Here is a 14,629-nt window from a genome sequence, read left to right as displayed (position 1 = left end):
GATCTAGTTGAAGTTTCATTTACTTTCCATTTGTAATCTTGCTCTCCAGGGAAGTACTAAATTAATGAATAAGAAAGAAAGCAAAAGCTAAGACCAGACTCACTCGTGGGACCGTTGAACCTAAAAAGAGAAGGAAATATCTTTTAATAAGCATAAGAATTTGGGGAAAAAATGTGCAGATTTTTTTAAATAGATTATGATAATCATATTCAAATACATGTATAAAAAATCATGCATGCAAAAAAAATGACTCATGACTCTTCAGGGAGTAAGTGTGTAGGTAAAGAAGAAAGGGGTGAAAGGAAAATCTTGGAAGATCTTAAACAAAGATAAGATATACCCCTCCCAAGAATATGAAGTTGAACCAGGAGTGTCTATATATGTTAAAAACAAAGGCCAAACATTGTTAGTTTATGAAATTTTATTTTTATGTATTTAAATAATGTTTTAGTTACAATTTGATAGATGCATCAAAAGTGTCCCCTCACCACTTTCTATCTACAGTTTTGTTTCAGACATCACTCTGTTCATATTTCCCACTAGAAGTGATGTTGCTTTGTCCACCACTTTCCCTGCTCTTTGTGAGGAAGGAGGATTGTTACCAGATTTACTTTCTATGTGAACCTTTGAAGTTTTCACATCTCCCTTCCCACTTTGAGTGCCTTGTTCTTTTATTCCCATTTCTAAGCCTTTGCCCACATCTTTGTCTGCCGTCTTTTTTCTGTTCTCGACAACCGCTTCATCAGTCAAAGAGGGTTCTTTTTGGTGTATTTTGCTCTTTTTCTCGTAAACGATGTTTTGCTTTTGCTGTCTTCCTTTGTCAGATTCAGCATTTCCAACAATGTCTTTATTATCACTTCCTTGAAATTTGTCTAAATTGTGCGACCTTGTAATCTTTTCTTCGACTTCGAAGAATCCATTTATTGATTCTGTTGTCTTTTCACTGACCCACTCTTTCGGATTCTCATTTTCGCTATTGCATTTTTGATTGAGGTCACTAGAAATTTCATGAGCAAGAGGTTTCTGTTTGCTGTATATTTCTTCATCTGGCAAACATGTCATCAGAACCGCGCCAACGTTTTGTACGTGGTCGTATTCGGCGTCAGGAGAAGTAGGAGAAGTACAGGGATTGGACCAAGCCATGTCGTAATCACCACTCTGTGTCAATAGTCTGAAAAACCCTGTGTCGTAGTTATTTTTGTCATCCATTCCGCTGGTAATGGCAAAATTTGATTTTTTTCTTACACTTGCTGTCAAATCGTATGTATCGTTCTGTTCCTCTTTAAATGCGTTGATACTTTTGTACATGCGTGTTATTGCTTCTGATATGGGTTTACAAGAATTGTCATTCATTTGTTGTATGCGAAGGGATCGGAGTTGTCTTTTTACTTGACAGTTAATACAACTACAAGAATATAAAAACCATTTAATAGATTGTAAAGAAGATCCCGAATTCATGATTTATATAGATATTCACATAAGATATTGTAACTCACCTCCAAACACAGAATACGTTGATTAATACGAAAAAGCAAAAAAGTCCAACAAGAATGAATATGTTTTCGGTATTTGGTAAAATAGAATCACATTTTCGACAATTTTCTGGAAAAAAGTTAGAAGTAAGAAATTAATAATTATACTGAAACTTAATATTTTTATATTACCGAGTTAATCGTGAATTTTTCTTCAATAAAGTAACTATTAGCCTAACATAACAATATGATCAACATTTTTCAACCATTAAAGTGTTTCATTGCACTTGAAAGACGAAAACTTATGTTATTCATATTATTTTAGTGTCATTTTAATTTACGTTGTTTGTTATTACTATGAACACAGTTCTCAAATAAATTATGATATTTATCATTTTACTTCTTTCAGTTGATTTCGTAGAGTTAAAGTTGGAGTGAGGCTATTCATTCATAATGTGGAATCAACACGTAATACGCCGTGTGCATAAATTGTATATTACGGATCTCCACTGATGCCCGCGCTATCGTCAACGACATACGGATTATGATTTAGGCCATTCCAAGTTTCTTCTATGTTTAGCGTCCGCGTGCGCCTTGGTTTTTGACACCCCATATAAGAAAAAACACACAACATCAGGAGTCCTGATATTGATTAATTTAGTCGAAATTTCTGAATTTTGTCATTTTCTCCAAATAATTCTTTACAGTAAGTTTTATTGGGCGTATTTTAAGCATTTAATCCCTTGTTTTTGCTAAATGATAGATATTTCTTCTATTAAAGCAGTTTAGTTAGATCATATCATTTGAAGGGCATCATTTTTATTACTTTTAAGCCTGTGTTTTTTGTTTTGGTTTGTGTGTTTTTTGCGAATAGGTATGTAGGTTTTTGAAAGATGTGTGGACGCTAAACAGAGAAAAAAAAACTTGGAATGGCCTTATGCTTTCATCCTGAATGTGTCGTTAAGAAGCAGCGGCTTATTTTCAAGGTAGAAGCTGATGTACAACAAAGAGTTTACGATTTCCGAACGAAGTGGCAAATAAATCAATATATAATGCAAATATCAGCAATTGTAAGATTGCTCCAACTAAAAAAAAACTTTTTAAAGGCTGGTAGCCGATTGCATATCATCTTGATTGTTGCAACAACAGAAATATTTAAAATAAGCATTAGTAGCTGACACCTTTCTTGAAGTTTATTTATTCTGTATTTCCTATAAAATTGTACGTAGTACTTTAATAGTACTTAGGTCGAACAGATAATATAACACAATTCGAAGAAGGGACCAGGAACAAACCCTGGCGTTTTAAGAACCATCCTTTGCAAACAAAACCGAAAACAGTTGTTCGGAAGAAATGAAAGCTGTAAGTATGTATCAAACGATGTTAACCCTCAATATTAAGATCTGGAAAAACAATCTCTCAAGACTTTCTTTCAAAGTTTACACGAAAGACATTTCTCATTAGATGAAATATTAACAAAATGAAGATAATGAGATCATGCTTAAAAGTACATTAAACAAAAACTATATACAGAGCAAACAGGAATACATAAGAAGCGATTTTAAAGAATGTGTACCGTTTTTATCTCCAGTGTTCATATGAGAGGATTCAACAGATGTATATGTAGTAGTACCTTCATCATTGTTTTCTTCAAAGTAAACGATAGCCTGGTACGAAGACACATCTTTGGGAAAAATGATTAAGACAATGAAGATAATAGATAAATAAATGCAATTGATGAATACTATATATATTGATTTTCTGTAAAAAAAAAAATAAAATCATACTAGAATCGCTGCATCCATCAGTAAAATTATTATTGCAGGATACGTATTCTGTATGTGAAGCTCCTCTATATAGCAAACACTTGGTTGGAACAGGGATTTCTGAATAGAATTAAGAGTTATATTTTAATAACATTATGATAATGAGTACAAGCATATGTTAAAAGAGATAATTTAACAAAACACGTATGTCATATCTACCTTCCACAAAGCTATACCAGCTGTCTCCAATGATATACTTTTGTCCTGGTGTAAGTTTAGTTTTCAATTCCTCAAAGGACGATCGACTCTTATTCAGCTGTAGACGACTGATGCAAAACTGGCAATATTTGTGTTGAGTATCACAATCTTGTCGCAAATATAAATTGGAAACTTCATTATTCCATTCAAAAACTCTGTTTATTATTTAGAATAATACTTCGTGTTTAAAAGTTTTAGTTCGTCTACCTGAACAAGTTTCATTTTCTTCTATCCTCTGAATTTGCAAAGTTATGACACCTTCAAGACATAAAAGGTATATAAAAGAAATCATTATTATCATATTTAGAATAGATTTTGTTCAAAATGCACCTTTTATTGACTTTTTTTTCGCTTAAAAAGATTGAACAGATAACTAAAATGCATTCTGAAAGACACTTGAAAAGAAACATATTTGATAGATCTGTCAATCATTTTAAGAAGATTGTTACATGTATCTTGAGTATTGAGGATTTTAGTATATTTTTAGAATCTACAAAAAAGTCTAATAAGAAATGAACAAAAAATTAGTGTCGATTCGCTTCATTTAGCACTATGGAGCAATTAATATGACATTTTACATTGTAATTACGTTTAACACATAAATGAATTTTTCAGTTTTTACTTTAGTAATTTTTATTCAAATGAATAATTGGAACAAACACAGTCTCTTTTCATCTTTAATTAGCTGCAATAATGTAGGCCTCTCCTTTTTTTTTGGGGGGGGGGGGGGCTACAACTCCTAAGGATCTCCGTAATGGTGGAATGCGGCAGCGATTCACTCCCGCACGGATTTCGGCTCAAATTGTCAGTAAACGGCTATTTTATTTATATGTCTTACCTGGACTTCCAAAATGTAGTTATCCCAGTCATAAATTGATCCAAAAATATACAGAGCAATCTATATATCCGTATTTTTCGTGTATGTCAACATGAATTTATCCGCCATGTTTACTGACCTTGACAGATTGTATTTTGGGACAACCAATGAGATTAAGGATCTATATGGAGCGAATTTCTTTGGAATCACCTCATTTTAAACCTTAATATCGCTGTTTACGAAAAAATGACACATGGAATGATTTTATTTATCGATGTTTAGTGTTACTATTCATCACAATTATGTATAAACATCAACATTTGCTTTATTGAGTCATTCTAAAATTCAAGCGCAAGTCTCGGTACGTCATGCGTGAACTGTCATGGCTGCTGAGTAAGACACACAGATTAATTTTTACATGGTTTTCGCGTTTAACGGGTTATGCTGTCGACAGTGAATAAAAATTTCGTCTTATTAGAAGTAAGTTGAATGTAAAAACAATTTATTCTGCCTGCAGTCGCCCGTATCTATAAAATATTTTTGCACCATTACGGAGATGCTGTGGAATTGTAGCCCTCTCCAGAAAACATCAGATAAAAAAATCGGAGAGGGCTACATTATTGCAGCTAATCTTGAATAGTCACATTAAAATATTGACAACGAAAGTAGTTTAAAATTACTTCATTGAATAGTAAAGTAATGGGGTGAGATTTAATATATAATTCATTTATGACCAGCATAGTACATTCCACTACACAAAAGTACTAGTACTCACTTAGCATGCTGCATGTAAAAATAAGAATTCAAATTTAACAATACTGAAAACTTCAAAAGAGGGAGAGAGAAAAAATTATCTTTTTCTTCTAAAAGAAACATTCCACGACAGAATACAGTTCCTCTCTAATTGTTTTCGGTATGGAATTTAATCATGGGGTTTTAATTGAATATCTTAATTTGCATTCTAAAATTCAAATTTATTGTGAAAACTGAACATTATGAAATTTCTTTTGAGTAGATGTAAAGACAAAAATTTGCTCAAAAACTGAGGGGCAAACATCTTTCAAAATTAAGGCTTACCGATATGCAAGGGTCATAGCTGTAGACCACATCGCTCACATGAACACATTGGCAGAAAAACACAAGTTAATTCAGCATTGGAAATTTTCACAGGAGGGAGTGGGAACTATTTCACTTCGAGAATGCTTTGTTGTTCTTGAGAAAAGTTTTAATATGGGCTTTAACTTTTCAATCGTCAACTCCGCCTACGTATGTAGCGATACATTTTCAACACTTACATACGGGGTTTATATCTCTGAGTATATTCTAAACACAAGAGTTCTACGTATGAAAAATTTCTAAAACGGGACAAGTCAGTGACAAACAAGTGAATGAAACAAGAATTTCAGCTGTCTCGCTTAAAGTCATCATTTCATGTGTTCTGTATGACCCTTATATATCGCTAAGACTTTTGAAACATGTGTACCTTAACTTTATTATAGGGAGAGGGCTAAAATAGCCCTGGTTCAACCAAAATAAGTGAAATAGGCTCAGTGGATCTGGAGAAGAAGTCACATGTGTGGACCGTATACAGACGGTCATTCGGAAAGAAAGACATATAGTTAGAAAGATTTCTAAGGATAAGACATCAAAATACAGCGTATTTGCAAATTTTCTCACAAAATTGAAACACCAATTTTCTCATAATTAGTTAATATTATATCACATTATATAACTAGAATTTTAAATTTCTTGCTTATCTTTAAAAACTAAAATAAATAGTTCTATTGATTATTAATTGTTAATTTTTTTAAATTGTAAATTTGCAAGTAGAAGCTTATCTTACCGGAAGAAATCATATATTTAGCTTCCCCCATCCAAGTGTTGTTCTTTGAAATAACGTCTTCCTCAGTCAAAGGTCTTTGATCAAAAGTATCACACACTCTCAGCGACCTTTTCCATGTTGCACCGTTTGTCAACAATTTTCCCCTAACAACAACTAAAAAAATTAATTTGAAATTTAGCATAATATATATGTGTTTCGTATTATGTTTGTTTTAATTTACAATTAAAGGTGCTGAAAAACAGATTTGATGTTAATATTTTCTCAAAATTTTCTGCATAATTTCAAGACTTACTTGTTTCGAAAGCATTTCATACAAAACTATGATCAAAAATTATATTTTTTCTAAAAGATATTGAAACTTTGATTTTATAGACTCGTTTAATCGACACAACCTTACACTTTCATAAATTTTTATTTTACTTTATACTTAAGAAACGTGGCAATTTTGTTGTGTAAGTACATGTATTGGATATGTGCCCAATACAATTCTGTATTAAAAATATCAGACAGTTTGAAGCCCGTTAGGGCCGAAAACTGTCTGATATTTTTAATACAGAATTGTATGAGCCATATATCGTACTTAAAACATCGCTTTTGAGTTACCTGAGACAGTCCGATATTAAAACAAAAGATGAAAGTGTTAATGACCACTGACGTAATTCTTTCAAGAATACAGGCTTAAATAAAAAGTACTCAGTATTTAGGGATTTGGCTATACTGAAGAAGGTATTTGAAAGAATTTGAAAATGAGAGGGGGCAAAATTTTTCCTCATTAAAACATACACGGAGATTAAATCAGTGCAACGAATTATCATACAGACAATCTAGTGAATGATGAATTTGGAGTGGAATGAAATTTGCCGATATTAAGAATAATCACAGAAAATTAAGCAGATGCTAAAGGTATACTAGTCCATTTCATTTTTTTATGTTTTGAAGCATCTACATATACCTTTGTTTTTGATGTTCCATTACAGAAAAACAAACATAATCAATAATGCATGAGTTTGAGGGAAACGTTGAAGAACTTCAAATTTCTTTCAAAATTTGTTGCAAATCTGTCAAATTAAGTATTAATTATCATTTACTAGGCAAAGTTACCTTGATTTTGCATCTAGGCATTCTCCTTTTAATGAAAAACATGAAATCGAATTATTTGAATGCTGCTCTTTATAGTGTTTAAAATTTGTGTTTTATTATGAATTTATTTTTCGGGCTTTGAACGTTTATTTGCTTCTCTGGTGACCTCCAGTGTGTCCACTCTTTTCCAAAAAGCAGAGAAAGGAGTTGAAACACTTTTCCAATTTTATTAAGTTTATTAGAATTTTACCCGTTTTTTAGTGTTTTTTTGGGTTTGTTTTTTATTTGCATTATCTGGTCTGTCGCATATCTTCTTCATGTTACAGTATATTCGCTGTAATTGGAAGTTTAATTAAAAAAAATTGCAATTCTGTAAGATCAATGTTTTAAAATCATCATTCTATGTGAGAAATTTAAATTGCTGTTTGTAGAACTATTACACTTTTTTTGTCTTTTGTTCAGTGGCAGTTCAATTTTGAAAGATATCAGTACTGGGACAGTTTGATATTACGATTAATATCAGACTGCTCAATAATATCGGACCGACACAGGTAAATTTTTAGACTGCAAGAACAAAGGAATAACATAACAGCCATATTTTAATTCTGAGGAATGTTAAATCTATAATAATAAAAAATGAGAATAGAATTGTGCGAAATCAAATCCATTTCCCAGTAATCTCAGCCCATGCTCAATGTTGTATACACACCCCTACTAATGTTATTATACCCCCCCCCCCCGCTTGAAAAGCGGGAGGGTATATAGTAATCGGTATTTCCGTCCGTCTGTACGTCTGTCCGTCCGTCCGTCCGTCCTTCCGTCTAACCGTCCGTCCGTCTGTTACGCTTTGGGATACCCATCTCTTATCCGCAACTCCTCTCATACCACTGAAGGAAATTTAATGAAACTTTCACAGAATCTTTATTACATATTGCCATTGTGCACCTCCTATTTTACTTTTTGATCTGACATATATTTTGGATTTTCCAGAGCAAAACATGGATACTGCCAATATATTCATATGGGAGGCGGGGGGCATCATTTAGTGAGCTCATTGCTCACAGTACCTCTAGTTGTGAGTTAAATTGAGGACACGTGGTTTAGGTTGATCTCTTCAAAGGTTATAGGGTAGAACCGGTTTTATAAATAAAATTGGCAGTGAACATGGTATTGCTATAGTCTGTTTCTTTTGAAAACATGTCCTGAAATACATGTAAATATTTCCAGACCTTTCTGAAAGACTTGATTTTCAACAGAAAAAGGGTGGCTAATGGAGGGGGTGTTAAAATAACAATATATCTTATATACTTTTCGACGAAAATTAGAGCTTATACTAGTGACCGATTCGCTGGTGAAAAATGTGCATAATCATCTCAATGACAAACCTTTCTTTGCCTTATATGGCTATTGTTATTAATGCGCAGAGAGGATCTTACCACGAGCAACTGACCAATTGTTGAATGAATAGCAACGTTTACGCCAAATACATGCACACATTTTACTTCGAACGCGTAGTTCAGGTCAATCTACGATCCTGTTAATGGACTGCAAAATAAACAAAATGTTAAAGAGAAAAAAAATATTTAATTAAATGTAGTTTGCGTCTTGTTCAGAACATCAGCGCTTCAACGGGTAAGGAAAACGAGCAGCATCTCTTATGCATTTAAATGGACAAAACTTTGTTTACGTTCGTGATCACGTGTTAGGCCAGGGAATTCACCTGGCAATTGTATTCACCGATAGTACAACAAAGGAATTAATACAGACGCAAATCGCTTTTGCAGTATGACTTTCAGAAACCTAGACTTCCGCCGTTTATTTAAACAAATGAATTGTTTGTCATTATGAGCTTGGAATTAATATTTTTAAAAATGTTTTTCATTTACCATAAGGTTTTCGTTTTTTCAAGCATAAAATTCCTGTAGTATTCGTAGTTACCCATAATGCAATACTCATTCAGCTGACTGGTCAGTTTAAACCATGCTGGTGCCTCATTTGCTAATCTGACGCCAAAAAATATAGTCCCGGTTCCCATGCAAAAATATTTGTCCAAAAAGAAATTCTAATTCATGACTGCAGGAAATTGTATTATAGAGAATACTAATTTAATTTTGAATGAATGTATAAGAGATTGATTGATTCAAGTACATTTCTACAGACATTATCAGCTGATTCTAGGGTGGTGAAAACTGAAACGCAACATAACTTTTCTGTTTACCATACCTCCACGTACTAGTAACTTCCTAGCCACATTTCCGTGAATAATTTACCCTATCTCGCTTAATTCTCGCTAACTCTCGCCAGACCCACTGCCAGAGCTACTCTGAACTCATCGGGTTTTATAATTTGCAGAACACAGAAAAATAAAAGGTTCCGAACACATACAGAGTTTAACAAATCGAATAAGCCCCTGAAACGTACACATTTTATGTAAATAGGGCATGAGCTCTGTTATCGTTAATGTTTACTTTTCACCGGATGCGTTAAATTATTAATCTCTGCACACACTTCAATCGCATCATCCCAGGTCTTTCCGTCAGAGGTCGGAAAAACAGCCTCAAATGTATTAATTTCTTCGGATGTTAAAAATTTATACATTTCCTGTTTATTCAAATATAGGATAGGTGGAGTAAGAGGCCCCTTTTTAGGTAATATCATTTATACATTGAATAAAGTTAAACTCCATATTCCACAGAAAAAAGGTCTTTTATTTCAAAGATCGTGAAAGGGAGGTTGTAATGGCCAATCTATTGATGTCATGGCGTCTACGCAATACGTTCGAGGTCCTTCGAGGTCGTTTATCCACTAGTCGGAAAGGCCCGAGATGTTCCGAATAAACACACTACTGAGCACGGAATGACATAACTGATGTGTTGGTTTTGCTTTCGCACATTTCTACTCTGAAGTTTCTGATTTTTAATTTTAAAATTTTCCATCAATACACAGCGAAGTTGATGTTTTTTTTTAAGAATGAAAGATAAAGTTTAAAAATGTGAATGTGTAAGGATTTGTCAATAAAACGCGTCTAGAAATTATTAGTTTCAATAACTTCCTGAAAAAATAAGATTTTTAAAATTATATTTTCGTATAAAATACAATACAAATATATAATTACAAAATTATACAGAAATTTTGAGAAAATGATATTATCAATTCTGTGTCAATGCACCTTTAAAACCTTTAATCAATAATTTAGTAAGGTTGGATCAAATTGGAAGTTGAAATGTTTTTATTATATTTTATATTTTGTTTTCCTCACTTTGAGCTTGAAACACTTCGTTTTCTTCAAGTCTCATTTCTTGATTTTTTTTTCATTTCCAAAACTTGGGTGTGTGAGTGGGTGTGTGTATATAATAAAGGCAAAATATTTATAAAATCAATAAATACGAAAGGTACATTAATTTGTACTTTAAGTTCAAGAAAAAAAAACAAAGGAACATAAATAATGTGGACAGATTTGACAACTTATTTAATTTACAAATTTATATTATACAGGAGATATTGCTGTCGGGTTTTGGTATATGCTTCAAATTTGAATATTATTTTAGATTAAAAAGGCTAGAACTAAAGGAAAATGTAGAGCGTATTATATTATTTTCGGAGTAGGAACACTTCTCATTTTACATGAAGAATATCTTTGCTCTCGAAAATTTTCAAAGTCAAGCAATGACAGCGTTCAATTATCAATCTCAAAAGTCTATTTAAAAAATGAAATTATGAGAAAAACCAAACACGGAGCTTTGAAAACATGCCGAAAGGAGAGCATTTTGCTTCTTCTGTGGATACTTTAAAACTACTGCTTTAGGTTTACATTATGATCAACAGGAATATTTTGTTAGCCTCTTAACATGGACATGGACACAATTTCAATTGATTTAAAAAAAAAATCAATAATTTAAATAATTACAATTCATAATTAGGGTAAAGTAAATGCCTGGCAATAATTTGAACATCAATGTTGATTAACAAAGGAAATACAGAACTTTAAATTCTTCAAAATGTAAACATGGCTCGTGCCTTTTTTGTTAACATTTAGAAAATATTAATTTATAGTCACAAAACTGTTTTATCGCATTTAGAATTACCTTCTTTACTGAAAACATCTACTTGAAACAAACATAATATATTTAACCTATGTTTTATGAAAACAAAAAATTGGCACGGGTCTTGATAACATTACCGATATCTGGAGTTCTAAATCTGTCTTGTATCTGGGCAACTGAAATTCAAATGTTTGATATCAAGTTTTATGAAAACAAAAATTTGGCACGGGTCTTGATAACATTACCGAGATCTGGAGTTCTAAATCTGTCTTGTATCTCGGCAACTGAAATTCAAATGTTTGATATCAATTAACAATACCTTATTTAAGTACACGTTTCCTTTAAAAAAACGGACCCTTCACGGTACCTAAGTCGGGAGGTCCTGAGTTTGAATCCCGACCGCGACTGACCTAAGTCGATAAAAAATGGGTAGAAACTGTTCCTTCGCCATGCGCTCGGCACTTTTGAAGTGAAAGTTGCGGGACCTTCGGATGAGACCTTAAAAACCGAGGCCCCGTGTCAGCGACAGGCGTTGGCACGATAAAGATCCCTCACTGCTCAATGGCCCTGAGTGTCGAGTAAAGGTCAAAATTGGAAGCCCTTCAGTGGCATACGATGACGTCTCCATTTGAGTGAAAAATTCTCGAGAGGGACGTTAAACAATATACAATCAATCAATCAATCTTTAAAAAAGGGAAAAATAAATTTGAACACTTTTAGCTGAAACTGTGTCTGAATCCCTTTATCTTTTTTTTTATTTTTTAAATTTTTTTAAGTACAATACAAACGTCTCTGCTAAAACTTTATCGAGAGGAAAGGGGCTATTACCCAATAAATTCTTCTTTAAAGGACTCGGCAAAATATCTTTGGAAAGTCATAAGTGAATGAGCGAGTCCTTTGTACCATTATGCATTGATCAGAACCCACGATAAATGACAATTAACTGATTAAAATAAGTATTTTTCCGAAAATTTGTTTTGTCATTTTGATCAGAACTTCCCAAAAGCATCCATGACATGGAGCTCCTTTAGGTAAAAACTTTCAGGTAATGTTTAACCTGTTTCCACCTTGATGCTATGTAAGAAACTACTAATGCCCGCAACCATTTACACCATCTCGTCTACTTAATGGACGAAGGGCGCTTCCAAAATACTTTTTGTGACCCGGAGGAAAACCATGATGAAGAAGCAAACAAAAACAATTTGGTAAAAACCTTTGCCCCCCCCCCCCAAATCTTCTTGGTGATTTACATCAATGATGTAGACATAAATATTTAAAAGGTGCACAGGAATATCATTGTTACCTCTAGAACAATGTTCAGACGTAAAAGTTGGAGATGCCGTCCAGATTTATGATACTTGTCCAAGAGGTATATGGAGATAACGAACATTATTCAATCTCAAAGTCCATTAAACAATAAACAAAATAAGAGCAGAGCAAACACGGACCTCCGAAACATCAGAGGTGGGATCAGGTGCCATGGAGGAGTGAGCATCCCCTGCCGACCGGACACACCCGCCGTGTGCTCCTTGTCATGATCAGGAAATAACGGAAAAAATTCGTCGTCAATTCAGTGTATAAATGATGGACTAACCATTGGTATTAAAAAACGTCGGTCAGCATTTGACTCAATGATAAATTGTATTTGCTGACAAGGTCATTGTATCGACCATAGAATTTACGAAATTATGACTTTAAACGAGACTGTTGATATTCTTGTTTCATCAACTTGCTTGTCAATAATTTACCTCGTTTAAGAAATTGTTCATACGTAGAGCATACTCTTGCGTATCGAATCAACTGAGATATATATGCAGGTGATGAAAGTTTATCGCTGCATAAGTAAAGGAAGTTGACGATAGAAAAGTTAAAGTCATCACGTTTATCATATAGCTTGAGACTGGGAATAATAACAGAATATTTCGAATTAAGGAATTACTATTCTTGTTATGGTTATGACACCATTATCGTGATCAGGCCATAATAGTAATAACATCATTGAATATTTTGAAAATTTTGTGTTTTCTTAGCATGAAAATAATTGGTTCAGTTATAGTGATATGTAGGGAGATAATGAACATTATTCAAGCTTAAAAAGAGTTTGTATCGGACAGATGTGTTTGCCTTTTTAGTTCAAAATAATATTCATATTAATAATTCTTTGACGGATTGATGTAGAAATTATCTCTTGTTGAAACTTCATTATTTTTTTTTACTTAATTTAACATGGGAAGAATAATTCAGTTTTAAGTTTATAAAAAAATATGTAATGTCGTTAAAATTGATTGTTATATCGATGAATTATACAGAAAATGCCACCATAAAAAGAAATGTTAATATTAAACGAAAAACAATTATAACAGATCTGTTTAAAGTGAGATTAATCAAAGACTGTCTTAGGTAAAAAACTATTTATATAAAAAAAAAATGAACAAACCTGCCAACCAGAAAATTGTGTATAAACGTTCCATTCTGCCATGGAAAGTTAATAATCCGTTGTTTTGTTGGTAATTTTTAATATATACCTAACGTCAGACAAATAATGTTTCGTAAGAAGTTTTCTTGTCTTGATCTAATGCACAATAAATACATTTATAAATAATTTCGTCAACATATCATAGTTGACATTCATACACGACAAACTATCACTTAAATATTAATCATGTGAAACATTTTGGGAAAGCACATTTTATTTAGCTCTCTTCCTGTTTGTAATATATATATATTATATATATATATATATATATATATATATATATATATATATATATATATATCAAAAGCACAAATTACAACAACTCTCAAACTAATATAACTGCCCTAAGTGAAGGAATATTAATATAGAAAGCACAGAGAAATTCACTTTTACAAGGATACTCACTTCCGCCCCAGCCCGGGGTTGAACTTTCGACCTACGGAACCTGTTTCCTAGCAGTGCAGGAACAGCGCGTTAGATCGTTCGGCTATCTAGGCAAGTTAAAAACTTACTTTCGATGCCGATGGAATTCTCACAACGCTGCCCTACGCTACACAGTCATTGAGAATGGAAGTGAGATACAGTTATTTGGACATAAGTTTTTAGAGGATCGTTACCAATACATGTTGTGATGATATTAATTTTATTTATAAAGCACAAATTACAACAACTCTTAAACTAATATAACTGCCCTAAGTGAAGAAATATTAATATAGAAAGCACAGAGAAATTCACTTTTACAAGGATACTCACTTCCGCCCCAGCCCGGGGTTGAATTCTCGACCTACGGAATCTGTCTCCTAGCAGTGCAGGAACAGCGCGTTAGACCGCTCGGGTATCTAGGCAAGTTAAAATCTTGCTTTCGATGCCGATT

The 14,629-nt window shown here is 33.0% G+C and overlaps 1 protein-coding gene across 6 annotated transcripts; it reads right to left on the bottom strand.

Annotated features, from left to right (window-relative positions):
• Window positions 1-18: 18 nt before the first annotated feature.
• On the bottom strand, window positions 19-14,603 carry LOC134260507 (uncharacterized). Of its 6 annotated transcripts, XM_062743063.1 has the most exons (10): window positions 13,717-13,966; window positions 11,525-11,563; window positions 6,157-6,309; window positions 3,704-3,754; window positions 3,458-3,604; window positions 3,260-3,358; window positions 3,049-3,156; window positions 1,497-1,602; window positions 489-1,405; window positions 19-120 (listed from the first exon to the last, which is right to left on the bottom strand). In XM_062743063.1, the coding sequence occupies exons 1-9, from the start codon at window positions 13,748-13,750 to the stop codon at window positions 499-501; spliced, it is 1,644 nt and encodes a 547-aa protein (XP_062599047.1). In that variant the 5' UTR covers window positions 13,751-13,966; the 3' UTR covers window positions 19-120; window positions 489-498. The 6 variants fall into 6 exon arrangements, with proteins under 6 accessions (XP_062599047.1, XP_062599046.1, XP_062599050.1 ...); XM_062743062.1 differs by lacking the exon at window positions 19-120 and having other exon boundaries at window positions 295-1,405; XM_062743065.1 differs by lacking the exons at window positions 19-120; window positions 11,525-11,563; window positions 13,717-13,966 and adding an exon at window positions 9,658-9,754 and having other exon boundaries at window positions 296-1,405.
• Between the last annotated feature and the right edge of the window lie 26 nt (window positions 14,604-14,629).

This window comes from Saccostrea cucullata, unplaced genomic scaffold, assembly GCF_032062105.1.
Source record: "Saccostrea cucullata isolate Sc308-1 unplaced genomic scaffold, CSIRO_AGI_Scuc_v1 ctg6144, whole genome shotgun sequence".
Lineage (NCBI taxonomy): Eukaryota > Metazoa > Mollusca > Bivalvia > Ostreida > Ostreidae > Saccostrea > Saccostrea cuccullata.
The sequence above is the reverse complement of the archived record's forward strand: the minus strand, read 5'-3'. Positions and strand labels throughout refer to the sequence as shown.